Genomic DNA, 14966 nt, shown 5'->3' on the forward strand with positions numbered 1-14966 from the left:
TTTTTGGTAGTGTTTTAATTATGTTTGGTAGTGTGGATGATGTTATCCATAAACACACTTCAGGAAACTACTTGTTGAAACAAAGGAACAAGTTTTATTTATAAGTAAGGCTGAATACAGTATCTTCCTTGTAGGATGTTATTCAAGCTTGATATGGTGTATAAATTGCTTCAATAGTTACAAAATTTAATGGTTTCTTTCACTTGACCTTATGAATGTTCCCTTATAGTCTTAGTTTCCACAGAACTTTATCTAGCTTCTGTATCTCTTAACCCTTCCGGTTATCTGTTATACCAACAACCACTCTAACTGAACTTCCTCAGTTCCCTAATAGTTAAATCATCTGTTCTCCAAATGATTTTAATAATCTCCACCGCCTCCTAGTGGCTTATATATCCTGCAGGATATGAACAGGTTGCTCACCTGTAACTGTGTTTCTTCGAGTGGTCATCTGCGAATTCACACAAATGGGTTTATTCTGCGCCTGCGCAGCAATCCTCGGAAACTTCTAGAATCTCCAGGCAGAAAGTAATGTATCTTTCTGCAACTTTTTGGTGGTAGCCCCGCCCACCCATATATAAGGCCCCTGGTGGCCCGCTCCTCTTCAGTTCCGAATGAGCCGCTAATCAGCGCGGCAACAAGCGTGTCAAATGAGCAGACACTGAGGGGATGGATGGGCGGGTTTGTGTGAATTCGCAGATGACCACTCGAAGAAACACAGTTACAGGTGAGCAACCTGTACTTCTTCTTCGTGGTCTCTGCGAATCACACAAATGGGTTTAGACTAGCGAGCTGTAGTCAATGGAGGAGGGAGTGTCAAAACCAATAATGACAAAATCAATAAAGTATGTAAACCAAACAACTGTGTTATTTATTAACAGTGTAACAGGTCTATTGAATGGCAGAAAGTAACACTGCCCTCCCAAAGGCTGCATCGTGTCTGGCCCTTGCGTCCAGCCTGTAATGTCTAATGAATGTCAATGGCTGGGACCAGACAGCTGCCTTACAGACATCCTCAAGGGGAATCCCCGTCAAAAAGGCTGAGGATGCGGCTACCGCCCTAGTTGCATGGGCTCTAACCCGACCTGGTAGAGGCTTTCCAGCCAGTTCGTAGCAGAGGTGGATGGTGCTGGCCACCCACTTGGAGAACCTCTGCGGTGATACCGGCAGCCCCTTCTTGGCTTCGGAGTAGCACACAAAAAGTATCTCCGAACGCCTGGAAGCAGATGTCCTGTCCAGATAGAACGCCAGCGCCCTGCGGACATCCAGGGCATGGAGCTGACGCTCAGAGTCTGTGGTCGGATTAGGAGCCAGAGTCGGCAAAACAATGTCCTGGTTGATGTGGAAAGCAGACACTACCTTTGGCAAGAAAGTGATGTCTGTACGGAGCACCACCTTGTCCTTGTGGAAACGGAGGAAGGGTTGGTCCATCCTCAGGGCACACAATTCACCAGCTCGGCGGGCTGACGTTATAGCTACCAGGAAGGCCGTCTCCCAAGTCAGGAGTCTCAGGTCCGTGGTAGCTAAAGGCTCAAAGGGCTTAGATACCAAATGTGCCAAGACGGTATCTAGACTCCACTGTGGTGTAGGGTCTAGAATCGGTGGGTGCAAATTGTTGAATCCCTTAAGGAACCTCTTTATGAGAGGATCCCCAAAGAGAGAAGGCTTGTCCTGAAACAGGTAGTGAGATGAAATGGCAGACAGGTAGCATTTGATACAACTCAAGGATACAACTCAACTAAAGTCATGAGAAAGTCCAGGACCACAGGGATGGAGACACGGGATGGTGGAATGTCCCTTGCTTGTAGAAAGGTTAGGAACCTATCCCGTTTGTAGGCATAGGACCTCCGTGTGGATGGTCTCTGTGCCGCCTTGATGATGTCCTGTACACCGGATGGAAGTGTCCTCAGGATAAAATCCTCCATGCTACCAATGTCAGGGATGATGAGAGTTGTAGCTCTTCACCTCTGGCTCGAACTCACCACCTTGTTATGCACCGGTGCTGACCAGTTTTGGTCAGTGGTTAAAGCTTTGCTCTAAAGCAGCAGAGTTACAGAAAATAGGCTGAAGACCCTGACAAACTCTCCAAGCCTTCTCACTCTTGCTTCCACAGAAGTCTTCACACTTCTTCAGGATCCAACTGGCTCTTGTATCTTCTCCCAAGACACCAGACAACTCAGTAGTCTTATATAAAAGATCTACTTTATTCTACTATATACAGCTCCAAAACTATCCAATACAACTCCTCACTACTATCCACTACTACCCACAAAATACATTGGGATTCATAGCCATTATTATAGTCATTGGAAAAACACCACCCACTCTTGTCAGTTTCCACCCAGTGGGCGTGTACAACCATTCTCATTGGTTCTCTTGTTTCATCCCATAATTAATGATTTCATCATTTCACCTTGTCCACTTTAACAATTCTCAGGTGTGTTCAATTATCCACTTTGCATTTTTGTCCTTGGCATTTAGGACTTGTTAATTACATTACCTTTTACACCTGTGTGGCTTCTAATTGCTTTTGCTGAGTCATCCTGACTCTCACATACAAGTTTTATTTCAGTCACTGTATATCCCATGTTGCTTTTTCCTTAACAACCAATGGGAGGGATTGCATCTCGGGATGGTGAACTTGTCCGTTGTGGAGCGAGAGCAGGTCGGGCCGGTGCTCGAGGCGGAGATGGTCCTGCACTCGTTGTAGGGCATTACCAGGATTGCGTCCGTGTGGTCAGCCAACATTTTCGAGAAGACCCTTGTAATCAAAGGGAATGGAGGGAAGGCGTACAGGAGGCCTTGGGTCCATTTGAACTGGAAGGCGTCCCCTTCCGATGCTGGGTCTCTGTACCGTGAGCAGAATCTTACAGTCTGAGTGTTCAGCCGGGAGGCAAACAGGTCGAGGAGGGGGGGTTCCCCAACGATTGAAGAGTCGGGAGACTACTTCTGGATGCAGTCTCCACTCGTGGCAAGTGGAAAGTGACCTGCTGAGACGGTCTGCCAGGTCGTTCTGTTCGCCGGGCAGGTGAATGCATTGTAGCAGGATCTTGTGTTCTATGCACCATTCCCAAATGCGGATGGTGATCAATAGCAGAGTCCTCAACCTCGTACCACCCTGTTTGTTGAGGTAGTACATGACGGTGGTGAGGAGGAGCACCACCTTGTCCGTGAGGACCGTCTGAAAGGCTCTGAGCGCTTTCTCCACGGCGAGCATCTCCAAAACGTTGATGTGGAGAGTAGCTTCTGCCAGTGACCATCTGTCCTTTATTGTAAGGTTCAGCGTGTGGGCGCCCCATCCTTGCAGGGAGGCGTCCGTAGTCAGGGAGAGGTCCGGCTGAGGGGGTAAGAATGGCATCCCCACACAGACGTTGTCGGATTGGAGCTGTCATGGCCAGCCAAGATGAGCTCTCGGAGGATGAGCCTCCTCCAGAGCAAGGGCTGTTTGAGGCTACGCCAGGTGTTAGTTCTGCTCTGCCAGGTCCCAGCGGTGCTTCCCCAGCCCCAGAGCAGGAGGTCCAACCAGGTCCTAGTGCTGAGGAAAGGCCTTCTATGGTGCCACAGCCTAGTGGTGATTCGGGAGATGAGGCGTGCCTGCAAGTGCCTTCTTATCAAGAGAGAAGAGCTGAGAGTGCTTGCAGGCGCAGATCCAGGAGGATTGCAGAAAGACAATTAGCAAACCAGCCTCAGGTGGCTCGAGGAAGAGCTTCCCTGATTTAAGTGGGAGAGAGGCTTGAGTTTGTTGCTAGAGTTTATTGCATGAGCCCTTGGTGTGATTGCTGTTGCTCTAGCTCCTGACATCTTGTTACCTTGCTACCTTGTTATCTTGACCTCGGACCGGACCTTTGTTATCTCTTGGCTATTGTGACCTTGGACTGTTTTGACCACGCTGCTTTCTGGTTTCCTGACTTCGGCTCATCTTTCGGTACGCTTGACTTTCTGGAACCCTGACATTGGCTTGCTTCCTCGGCCTGCTCTTAGACTGCTTCTCCACAAGGTTTGTTTTGCTTGCACATGTTGGTTGAAGGCTTGGTTATCAGCACAAGTCAGAGATTGCTGGCAGCAATCCCGGACAGGAGCCACCATCGTAAGGACTTCTGTACCGTCCTCAGGATGGTGAGCAACTTGGTGGCCGCGTCTTGGACGGGGTTGAACACGGAGAGGAACCAAGATTGAATGGGCCTGAGGCGCAGTCTGGCCCACGGTCTGGTGGAGGCCAGATGCCCCATGGTGACCTGAACTGTACGGGCCTGAAGGCGTCTTTGGCAGAGGCAGGGCTGTAAAGATGCACAGAGGGCTTGGAACCTTGTCTCTGGAAGGTATGCCCTCATCTGTACAGAGTCCAGTGTTGATCCTATGAAGTCTATTCGCTTGGTAGGAGTCAAGTTGGACTTGTCGAAGTTGACCTGCAGGCCTAGTGTTTGTAGCAGGGATAAAACAAATTCCAGCTGCTTGAGTAGGGCGTCCTTTGAGGATGCTGCGAAGAGCCAGTCGTCCAGGTACGGGAAGACAGTGATTCCCTTCTGACGTAGGTAAGCCACCACGGGTGCCATGCACTTGGTGAAGACCCTTGGAGCTGTGGAAAGGCCAAAGGGAAGGACCTTGTATCGGTACGCCTGGTGCCCGACAGCGAAGGTGAGGAACCTGTGGTGGTCCTCCAGGATCGCTATGTGAAAATATGCGTCTTTGAAGTCCAGCGTTACGAACCAGTAGTCTTCCTGTAGGAGTGGTAAGATAGAAGCAAGAGTTACCATCCAGAATTTTTTGTAAACAATAAAGTTATTAAGGGCTCGGAGATCCATTATGGGTCTGAGGCCGGAGTCTCTTTTCGGTACAGTGAAGTACGTGGAAAAAAAGCACCACTTGAACTCAGAGGGGGAGACGGGTTCAATGGTGCCTTTGTCTAAGAGGGTGCGCACTTCGTCGAGAAGGGTGTCTGAGGGGACGGTTGAAACAAAAGCTCCGGTTGGCGGGAGCTCAGAGAACTCTAGGGCATAACCCCTACGGACGATGTTAAGTGCCCAAGAGTCTGTAGTGATGGCGGTCCAGGTGGTAAAGAAGGGGCTCAGCCTATTGGAGGTGACGAGGTGCGCAGAAACACATCAGAAACTCTTTTTGCTCCGGCCATCCTTCTTCCTATATCCCTGTTGGTATCTGGGTTGGGAAGATTGGCGCCTGTCCGGTGGTGGAGCAGGCGACTGGGAGGATCGGCCTTGGGGGTTGCTGTCCTGGTGGTAAGGACGGTCCTGGGGCTGAAATCGGTACTGGCCTCCTGAGTGCCAGGGGCGCTGGCCAGGGTACCTCTGGCGAGGAGATTTAGACGGTACGGAGGACATACCGTGCTTCCTAGCCACGGTCTTCATGCGGTATCTGAAGCTAAGTTTCTCGTCTGTGTCCTTATTGAAGAGGCCCGAGTTATCAAAGGGCATGTCTTCAATAGCCGCCTTTGCCTGAGGGGTAAGATCTGATGACCGGAGCCAAGCATAGCGGCGGAGGGCAATGGAGCCAGAGAGGATCTTGGAAGCACAATCAGTGGAGTGTCTGGCGGAAATGATCTGCTGTCCCGCCATAAGGTGGATCTCATTCCTGAGAGCCGCCATCATACGCCTCCTGTCGTCGGGCAAGTCCGCAATGGTGAGATCCATCTTCTCCACCAGGAACTGGACGTAGGCCCCCATGCAAGCTGCATAGTTAGCTATCTTGAGGTCTAGGGCAGCCGAAGCGTAGAATTTCTTCGCCAAGGCGTCCAGCTTCTTACTGTCCTTGTCCACGGACGAAGACGAGGTTTTGGGGGCGAAGGTGGACTGGGCCCCTTCAACAATAGCTGAATTCAGCTTTGGGTGGTTCGACAGCCAGGACGGGGCGGATGGAGTGACTCGATATAGGTTCTCGATCCTGCGGGAAGTGGACGGTATGGTGGCTGGGGCATCCCAAGAGTGCTTGGAGATCTTCTCCAGGGAAGGCAGATAGGCCAGGGCTGGTGGAGCCGGGGCAGAGCCGTGGATCCTCCTGTCTACCAGATCGAGGGCATCATCCTCCGGATGGGCGACTTCAAGCTTGAGAGCGTCAGCCATCTGTATGACCCTGTCAGCAAAGGCCCTGATGTCATCCATAGGCGAAGGGACAGAAGGGCCCTGAGGCACAAACGGGGCATCCTCATCCGAAACTGGGGATGCAGAACGAGGAAAGCCCGAGCCAGATCTTGAGGGGGATGGACTCCGCCGTCTGAGGAGAGGGTCGGATGTCCCGAGGTTGTCCCGGCGGGAAGCGTCATCATCCGGACAACGGCCTTGAAGATGAGCATAGAGGTCCCGGCGGAGGCGGGACGGGTCAACCGGGATGAGATACTGTCCCGTGCGTTGATCGTGGACGAGATCCGGGAACGCCTGGAAGAGGTCTCGGTCGTGACCTGCAGGGGGACGATGATGTGCAACCAGAGCTGCATCGGCTTCTGTACCTAGCGTGGCCCGGTCCCGTGAGGCAGAGCGTGGTCGCCTTGTTGGCGAAGGCGAGGGTGATCTTGACCTCGGCCTCAGAACTGGAAGAGACCTCAAGGGCTATCCAGTCCAACCCCTTGCCATGCAGGAATATGCAATCGAAGCCCTTCGAACAGATGGCCATCCAGCCTCTGTTTAAAAAATCCCTGAAGTCCAGGTGACGTGCACATTTTCTATTCCATAATCATTCCACAGGACAGCTAAAACTGAGTTTTAAAAACAAACATAAACAAAGTGCCATCCTAGATACTAGATGTTATGAAAAATGTCATGCACACAGGAAACAGTAGAACAGCAGCACTAGTCACAGTTAATCATGAAGTGAAAAGGAAAGGACCAGACTCTGAAGAGAGGTCAAATTAGGACAGTCATGACTATTATTTATTTCCAGTGCATGCTCGCATCTCCTATTCCTTTATCAGCTTCAAACCCCCATCATCTATCACTATATCCAGGATACGAGTCTTGGCTTTCTTCCTGCCACACCACTAACAATGAAAACAGGCCTTGGGAAGGGAGGCCACCCTGGACATCCCTAACAAGGCACTGAGACCTTAATTGAAGTTCTTTATTTTACTGATGTTTACAGTGCTGGAAACACTATGAACAGTGCATCCTCCCCAGCCTCTGCCAAAGACGTCATAAGCTAAAAGGGCACCAGGGCATGGTTTTACCCACCGGATTTGGAGCCTCCCTTTCCATTCACCAAAATATTGTTTCCCACTCTAATGCAGCCTCTCAACGGCTGTGCAGATCATCAGGCAAGCTGGCAGCGTGGGTGCACACTTTGCCAGTTTACTTAATTTGATTAGGAAATTGAGAAGCATTCAACTGAATTCATTCTAATTAGAAGAGGGGAGGTCACGGTGTACATCCGGGCCAGCAGGAGCTCTTGGGAGGCCTGCATGATGGTTGAAACCTTGTGGAACCTATGTAGCCTCCAGCATGAAGTTGAGGGGATAATCAGACTGAGGAGACTCCCTCTGTATCCAACCACTCCTCTGATACTAATGGCCAGAACAGAGTAAAAAGGAAACTAGGATAGGATCGCTTTCAAAATAATGGTTCCTGGGATGTCATTAACATTTAATTCACATTAAATACTGCTGCAAACCCGTGGACTCACTAGATTTAGAGCAAATGTTAAGACCAATGGCAGGGGGTGAGGAGCAGACTACATCTTCAGACAATCCTTTACAATTGAAGCACAAGAAATATATCCTTTGGTGCACACACTATAGACACATCATCACTGGCTGTGTAATTGCTCAGCATGCCTCATGCTGTTACTAATTTTGGAACCTTTCCATTTGCTGGATTACAAAAGGCTCAGATCTGCTTGGGTGGGGAAGGGAGCAACAGTACACAGTATGAGAAAGCAGCATTCTCTCTGGGTTTTTTTTTTTTTTTTTTTTTTTGGGTGGGTTTTTTGGGCTTTGTGGCCATGTTCTAGAAAATTTTCTTCCTGACATTTCGCTAGCATCTGTGGCTGGCATCTTTCTCTGAAGATGCCAGCCACAGATGCTGGTAAAACGTCAAGAAGAAAATTTTCTAGAACATGGCCACATAGCCCGAAAAACCCATGGATGCTGGCTATGAAAGCCTTTGACTTCACACAGCATTCTCTCTATCTCACCATTGCCATCTGGGTCTGCTTTCACAGCAGTATACATCTCCCGGATGCTCTCAGGTGTCATCCACCGGCCATTTCCCAGACGGGTGTGTGTCAACACCTGAAAATACAAATACATCAGCTTCTAGAAAGACCACTGACTCGAACTGGAGTGAAAGTTATGTAGGCTCCCTGATATTTTTGGACTATAACGTCCAATAGTGCCAACCAGCATAGCCAATGGTGAGGAAAACTGGGAGTTATACTTCAGTAACATCGGGAAGGGGGGTGGGGGGAGGCACACAATTCCCACCCTTGAGCTAGAATGTGAAAAAAAAGTAGCATGTATTTGCAGACAAATGCTGTACTTGGAGAATCCTGAACACAAAGGAAGCAGGTGATTTATCCAAGATCATGTAAACAAGCAGCTTAAATTTACATTTGAACTCTAGAATGTATTCTGTCATTATTAATCACAACTAGGCAGCAAAATACAAACGGATGCATGTTCATCCCCTTTTGTGACACTCAGTGATCTTTTACTGAGTACTGTACGTTAACTGAAACAGTTAACATTTATAGTCTGTCAACAATGCACCGCATTCTCTGAAGAAAGTCTCTATTCTGAAAATTCTTCTTGGATTAAAAAATCACAGACAGTTTTATATCAAGCAGTGGACTGCTGTAAACCTTTGTTTGGTATTATTTTCTGTTGTTTCAATGTGTGTTTCATATCTCTTTGATTAGAATTGTGTATAATACTGTGCTTTTATGTATGTTTTTCCTATAATTATAGATGGAAGTAATTGAGCCCTTTAAAAATATTTTTTTAAACAAATAAAAATGTGTGCTTGCATATATCCTGAAATCAACAAATTCAGAAATGCATGTTCACTTCCGCAGAGTGAACTGACCAAAGAGAGAACTTTTAAGTTGCCTCTAGAAATCTCTTGCAGCAGAATTTGTTTCTTACGTTCAATAAGGGTTATCAGGTGGTGAAATAAGTGTAATAAACAGGTCTGTGTGAATCAGCCCTTTGGGATTTCAGCAGCAAACACAAATAGTTCAGGTCATGTAATAGAGTGTATTACATTGTTGTGTATAAGACTGAAGGCAACACTCAACTTTTTATATCAGGAGCGGGCAACTGCAGCAGGTCTGAGGGGCAATTTTCTGCCCCTGGGACTTTTCAAACAGACTCTTAACCTGCCCCTCAGTTAACCCAGAAGCGGCCAAAGGTCTAGTTCCGGGTTTGAAAAACAAGTATTTTTATGTTGAACAGTGCAGTAACTCCTGCATCATAGTTGAAAGCTGAACTGGAACTCCTAAAAGTTTCAAGAGAGGCAATTCACCCTCATTTGCACCAGAAAAAAAGGTGTTGTGGGGAGTCAAGAGGGGTCAAGAGTAAAAAATTACACTAGGTCAATTCTTTTTGATAGAAAACCTTTCTCCTTTGGGCCCTTACTCTTTATGGAGAGTTGTCCTCAAAGATACTATATATTAGACTGAATGCACAGTTGTGTAAAACTGATTCTGTACAATTAAGTTAAAGGCATTTATACCCCCCCCAATCCCAATGTGGAAGAGACCCCAAGAGCCATCCAGTCCAATCCCCTGCCATGCAGGAACACACAATCAAAGCACCCCCGATAGATGGCCATCCAGCCTGTTTAAAAACCTCCAAAGAGGGAGACTCCACCACTCTCCGAGGCAGCCTAATCCACTGCTGAACAGCTTTATCAAGAGGTTCTTCCTAATGTTGAGGTGGAATCTCTTTTCCTCTAGTTTGAATCCATTGCTCTGAGTCTTACTCTCTGGAGCAGCAGAAAACAAGTTTGCTCTATCCTCAATATGACACCCCTTCGAATACTTACACAGGGCTATCATATCACCTCTTAACCATCTCTTCTCCAGGCTAAACACATCTATCTCCCTAAGTCTCTCCTCACAAGGGATGGTTTCCAGATCCATCACCATTCTAGTTGCCCTCCTCTGGACATGCTCCACCTTGTCCACATCTTTTTTTAACTGTGGTGCCCAGAACTGGACACAGTACTCCAGGTACGGCCTGACCAAAGCAGAATAGAGTGGCACTATTACTTCCCTTGATCTAGACACTATACTTCTATTGACGCAGCATAGAATTGTATTGGCTTTTTTATCTGCCATATCACATTGTTAACTCATATTCAACTTGTGGTATACTAGGAATCCTAGATCCCTTTCACATGTCGTCTTGCTTAGCCAGGTGTCCTCCATCTTATATCTAATGTACAAAGATATATCTAACATGATACAAATGTTTTTGATGTTCTCCTTGCAATAGTGCCAGAAAAAGCCTAAAGCTCTCTTACGTTGTTCTCACATCACTAAATTATGGTGTAACGTTCCATATAGCCTTTATCTCTCCATATAGCCCTTCCTGAATACCTCTTTTAGCTGCAATTGTCCATCTTGATTGTGATCTAGTAGATTAAAAATATCCATCTGGCTGATATCTATCATTTCCATAGCTTCTTCATAGTCTTCTGTGGGCAAAATCTGGCTTTTCTGCAGTCCTTTCAGTTGAGCCAGGTGGATAATTAATTTACATTCTTCTTCACTCAGGAAGTCTGGAATTTCTACCAAGAGAAGGGAAAAACACCAAAAAATGAGCATTCCTATCAAAAGGTGAATAAAAAGGAACACGTGTCTTTGCTGCTCAGTTCAGGCTTGGGCCGAGCATTCTGTCCTTTGAATCTTTTTTCCCCGTTCATTGATCCCCAATTATTAATCCTGAACCAACAAGAGTTCTCCCTAAGTGAAGAAGGCTGAATTAATGTTGATCAACGAACAAAGAAAAAATCCAGAATGCGACAGCTCAGATCCTGTCTTATTTTCCTAGCGTGTTTTACTTTGAGACATCGCACATGGCATACAGAAGCCTGGCACCCATTCTTAATGATTCCATAACAAGAATTGATATTTTCGCTTTAACCAAAGCACCGAGCATCAAAATTAAAGAAATAAGAGTTCTACCAAGGGTTCTCTCTGACCATCACCCAATATTACTCACACTACACAAACAAAGGAAAAATTACACATGGACATTGGCTGGCTAACAAATTAAAAATGGGGGGAAAAAAGAAAAAGTTGATCCCAGAAATAAGAAAAGAGGAAAAGATCTTGTTAGACAAGGAAGCAATAAAAAAGGTATGTTATGATTTTTATAGAGAACTATTCCCAAAGTCACAAAGCAACAACAAAAAAATTAAATGTGCCAATTACAACAGTGGAAATTAAGCAAGCAATTCAAAATCTTAAACTACGTACTAAAGAGCCCAGGCCCAGATGGCTTAATAGCATCCTTTTACAAAGAGCTGCAAGATGAGCTCACTCCACTTTTACATGAGATCCTGAATGAAGATTTAACAAATCACAGGGCCTTAAAGAAAACTATTTTAAGCTGTTCCACAGATGGTATCTTACCCCAGTTAAACTAAATAAAATGTATAAGGAAGTTGATCCAATATGATGGAAATGCAATGAAACAGAAGGATCTTTTTTTCATTTATGGTGGAGTTGCCTCATAATAAAAAAAATACTGGAAAGCAATACACTTAGCAATGTCACAAATAATAGGGAAATACATCCTTACACGACCAGAACTGTTTTTGCTTAACATGACCCCAACCTTAGAAACCTTGCTAAATACTGGAAAGGAAAGAAAACACCTTCAATTGAAGAATGGTCAATTAAACTGATGGATATGACTGAATTAGATAAATTTACCTGTAGCTTAAACAACTATTCTTTAATTGATGTAGGAAAAAAGTGATTACCGGTGATAAAATACTGCAATAAGAATTGGCAAGATTTGATCATATAGTGCCTTGCCAAGAAATGGGAAACTGTCAAATATAAAACGACTTTAAACTTTCTCTCTTCTACCACTCTTTCTTTTTTTTAATTTTCACAATTCTTGCTAAGCAGACGGGCTGAGAACAACTTAAAGAACGGTTATGATAGGATGACATATGCAGTAATGAAAGGTAGAAAGCACTATAAGAGTCAGGAGGATGTATTAGGATTACCCATAAATTGTGAAGAACATTGGTACTTTTGTAAGGTTAAAACTATGTAATAGAACAATAATTAACAAGTACATATATATTATGATATCTGTTTTTAGTTTATTCATTTTTTAATATGTTATAAATAAATAAGTAAAAAAGAAGCCTATCATCCAGAGTGTAGCTACTGGGAGGGAAAATGAAGGCATCCTCCCCTTAAAAAAAACAACACCTAACTGCCCCTGCCATGAATTTTTCTTTCATTCCCTAAATGTCTAGCCTTGCAGAGAATGTGACATTAAAAACTGTTAACATCTAAAACTCACATATTTGTTGTGTGTTACATTTTCATGGTAATTTTGCCTGCATTTTTTCTTTTAATGCCTAAACTGCATTTCTAAATTCTCAACTGAAGCTTTAAGTTACTGTACTATAATGTATGCAGACAACACCATAATACTAACAGAAAACCTCACAGACCTGGAACACCTACTAAGGAAGATCAAAGAAGAAAGCGCAAAAGCAGGCTTAAGAAAACAAAAATAATGACCACCGAGGATCTTCACAAGTTCAAGCTAGACAATGAAGAAATAGAAAGAGTAAAAGAATTCCCATACTTGGGATCAAACATTGATAGAAAAGAGGACTGCAGTCAGAAATCAGAAGAAGATTAAGAATGGGGAAGGTGGCTATGAAAGAACTAGAAAAGATTCTAAAATGCAAAGATATACAACTGAGCACAAAATGTATAATCATACAAGCCATTGTATTCCCTACTACAGTACCATGTATGGATGTGAGAGCAGGACAGTAAAGAAAGATGATAGGAAGAAAATCAATTCATTTGAGATGTGGTTCTGGAGAAGAGTGCTGAGGATCCCATGGACAGCTAAAAGGACAAACAAATGGGTCCTAGAGCAATCGAGCTGGAAACCTTCCTGGAAGCCAAGATGATCAAACTGAGGCTGTCGTACTTTGGACACATCATGAGAAGGCATGAACCATTGGAAAAGACAATAATGGTGAGAGAGGAAGGCCACATGCTAGATGGATGGACTCTATTAAGGAGGTCAGGGGTGTGGGGTTGCAGGAATTACGCAAAGCAGTAGAGGACAAAAGGTCTTGGAGATGTCTCATTCATAGAGTCGCCATAAGTAGAGATCAACTAGAGGGCAATTAACAACAACTGTAATGCCAGAAATGGGGGGACTGAAGAAAAATTTCATTGGGGTACAGTTCTTGCTAAGGGGAATCCCCTCACATACAACTGCATTCCTGTTGGTGTCTATGACTGGTTCTTGAAACTGGGGATAGGAAAGGATGATGAATGCCCTTAATGTCAGTGATGTCTACTGTTGATGTGCTCTAATGATGAAACAATGATCTGATGACATTTGTAGCAGGATTTCAAGTCCCAGGAGCCCACTTTCCCACACTTGGGAGCCCACATTTGTTACAACAGCTTTGCTGGCTGTCAGAAGTGTTGATTTTGATCTATAATGCCCTATTTGGCTCAAGTCCTGGTCAATTATTTGAAGGATTGTATTCTCCCTTACAAACCTGCCTGTGCTTTGAGATCTGCTGGGGAGGTTCTTCTCTTTGTCCTGCCATCCTCACAGGTGCATCAGGTGGGAACACAAAAGAGGGACTTCTCAGTGGCTGCTCCAGGTGCTGGAATTCTCTTCCCAGGGAAATTAGACTGGCACCCTCCCTACTTTTGTTTTGCAGTTTTAAAGCTGAGTTGAAGACGATTTTGTTTAGGGAGGCATTCCATATTACTGGTTGCTAATATGCCACGATGCCTATGTGCTCATTTTATTTTTGCTATACTGTTTTAAAGATGTTTTTATTTTGTAATATTGATGTTTTAGACCGTACGCTATATGGCAGATTTTATTATTTTATTTTATCTTGATTCCTATCATGTAAAGCGCTGTGCAAACTTTACAGCGCTCTATAAATAAATGAAGACTTTTCAGTTTTCACAGTCATTTGATCAGTTGACTGCAAAAAACTCATTTCGCTCAAACAATGTACTGGATCTTGCAGACTGTTGTGTTAGTGTGTGGGGGAGTGCCTGACATTTCCACACCATTTTGGAATTTTCTGTACTGTGTTTTTGCACATCCTGATAAAAACTCTTATCCAGAGCATAGAAAGTTACTTTTAAACATAATCACCACATGTAACTAATTATTTGTAATGAGTTACATCGAAGACCTGAGTTAAAATCAATAACCAAGAAAGGGCAAGAAAAACTGCAAAATTTTCCCAGACCCACAGGAAGCAGAAAAGCAGAAAGCACAATGGCTATGTAAATCCCTGACAGAGAATGTATTCTATTACAAGAAGCCCATAATCCTCTTAGAAGGCTCTTTTCCTCAGCTACCCCCAGCTATTAGTCAACAGCACAAAACAAATTAACAAGGAACCAACCCAAGGAGCAATGCCCCCCGCCATGACTTGACATGGTCTACATTTAAAAACCGCAGTGAGGTGACAATAAATGTTTTCGACAATTATCTGAGAATAGAAGGATCCACTCCTATCACAGGACCTCACTTAATGCCAAAATAGTACGTACACTATCCACAATTAATTTCCTGTGGCGTGGTTACACGATAGAAAATGTAGCCAACTCCATCCTGTGTGTCAACAATGACCTCCATGGAGCCCTATCCAAATCAGGGAATCTTCCAAAATAGTTAACACTCAGAATACAGGGCTGACACACCCCATTGCCTCTGTAACAATGGCTGGAGCTAAACAAATGTGTCTTAATTAACTTTGTGATTGCTTTGCCAC

The 14966-nt window shown here is 44.9% G+C and overlaps 1 protein-coding gene across 3 annotated transcripts in view; it reads right to left on the reverse strand.

Moving 5' to 3' along the window:
• Positions 1-14966, reverse strand: part of P4HTM (prolyl 4-hydroxylase, transmembrane) — a 38328-nt gene that overhangs the window by 8266 nt on the left and 15096 nt on the right. Inside the window, exons 3-5 of one of the 3 annotated variants that reach the window (XM_042455946.1) lie at positions 10540-10730; positions 8134-8230; positions 3817-4718 (exon numbers count right to left, since the gene is read on the reverse strand). The exons of 1 other annotated variant lie outside the window; for it this stretch is intronic. In XM_042455946.1, the coding sequence (XP_042311880.1) occupies positions 3916-4718; positions 8134-8230; positions 10540-10730 (1091 nt within the window). In that variant the 3' untranslated portion in view covers positions 3817-3915. Of the gene's footprint in view, positions 1-3816; positions 4719-8133; positions 8231-10539; positions 10731-14966 lie in introns of those variants that run through there. One more of the 3 variants, XM_042455947.1, reaches the window with a different exon arrangement.

The sequence above is a fragment of the Sceloporus undulatus genome, chromosome 2 (assembly GCF_019175285.1).
Source record: "Sceloporus undulatus isolate JIND9_A2432 ecotype Alabama chromosome 2, SceUnd_v1.1, whole genome shotgun sequence".
Classification (NCBI taxonomy): domain Eukaryota; kingdom Metazoa; phylum Chordata; class Lepidosauria; order Squamata; family Phrynosomatidae; genus Sceloporus; species Sceloporus undulatus.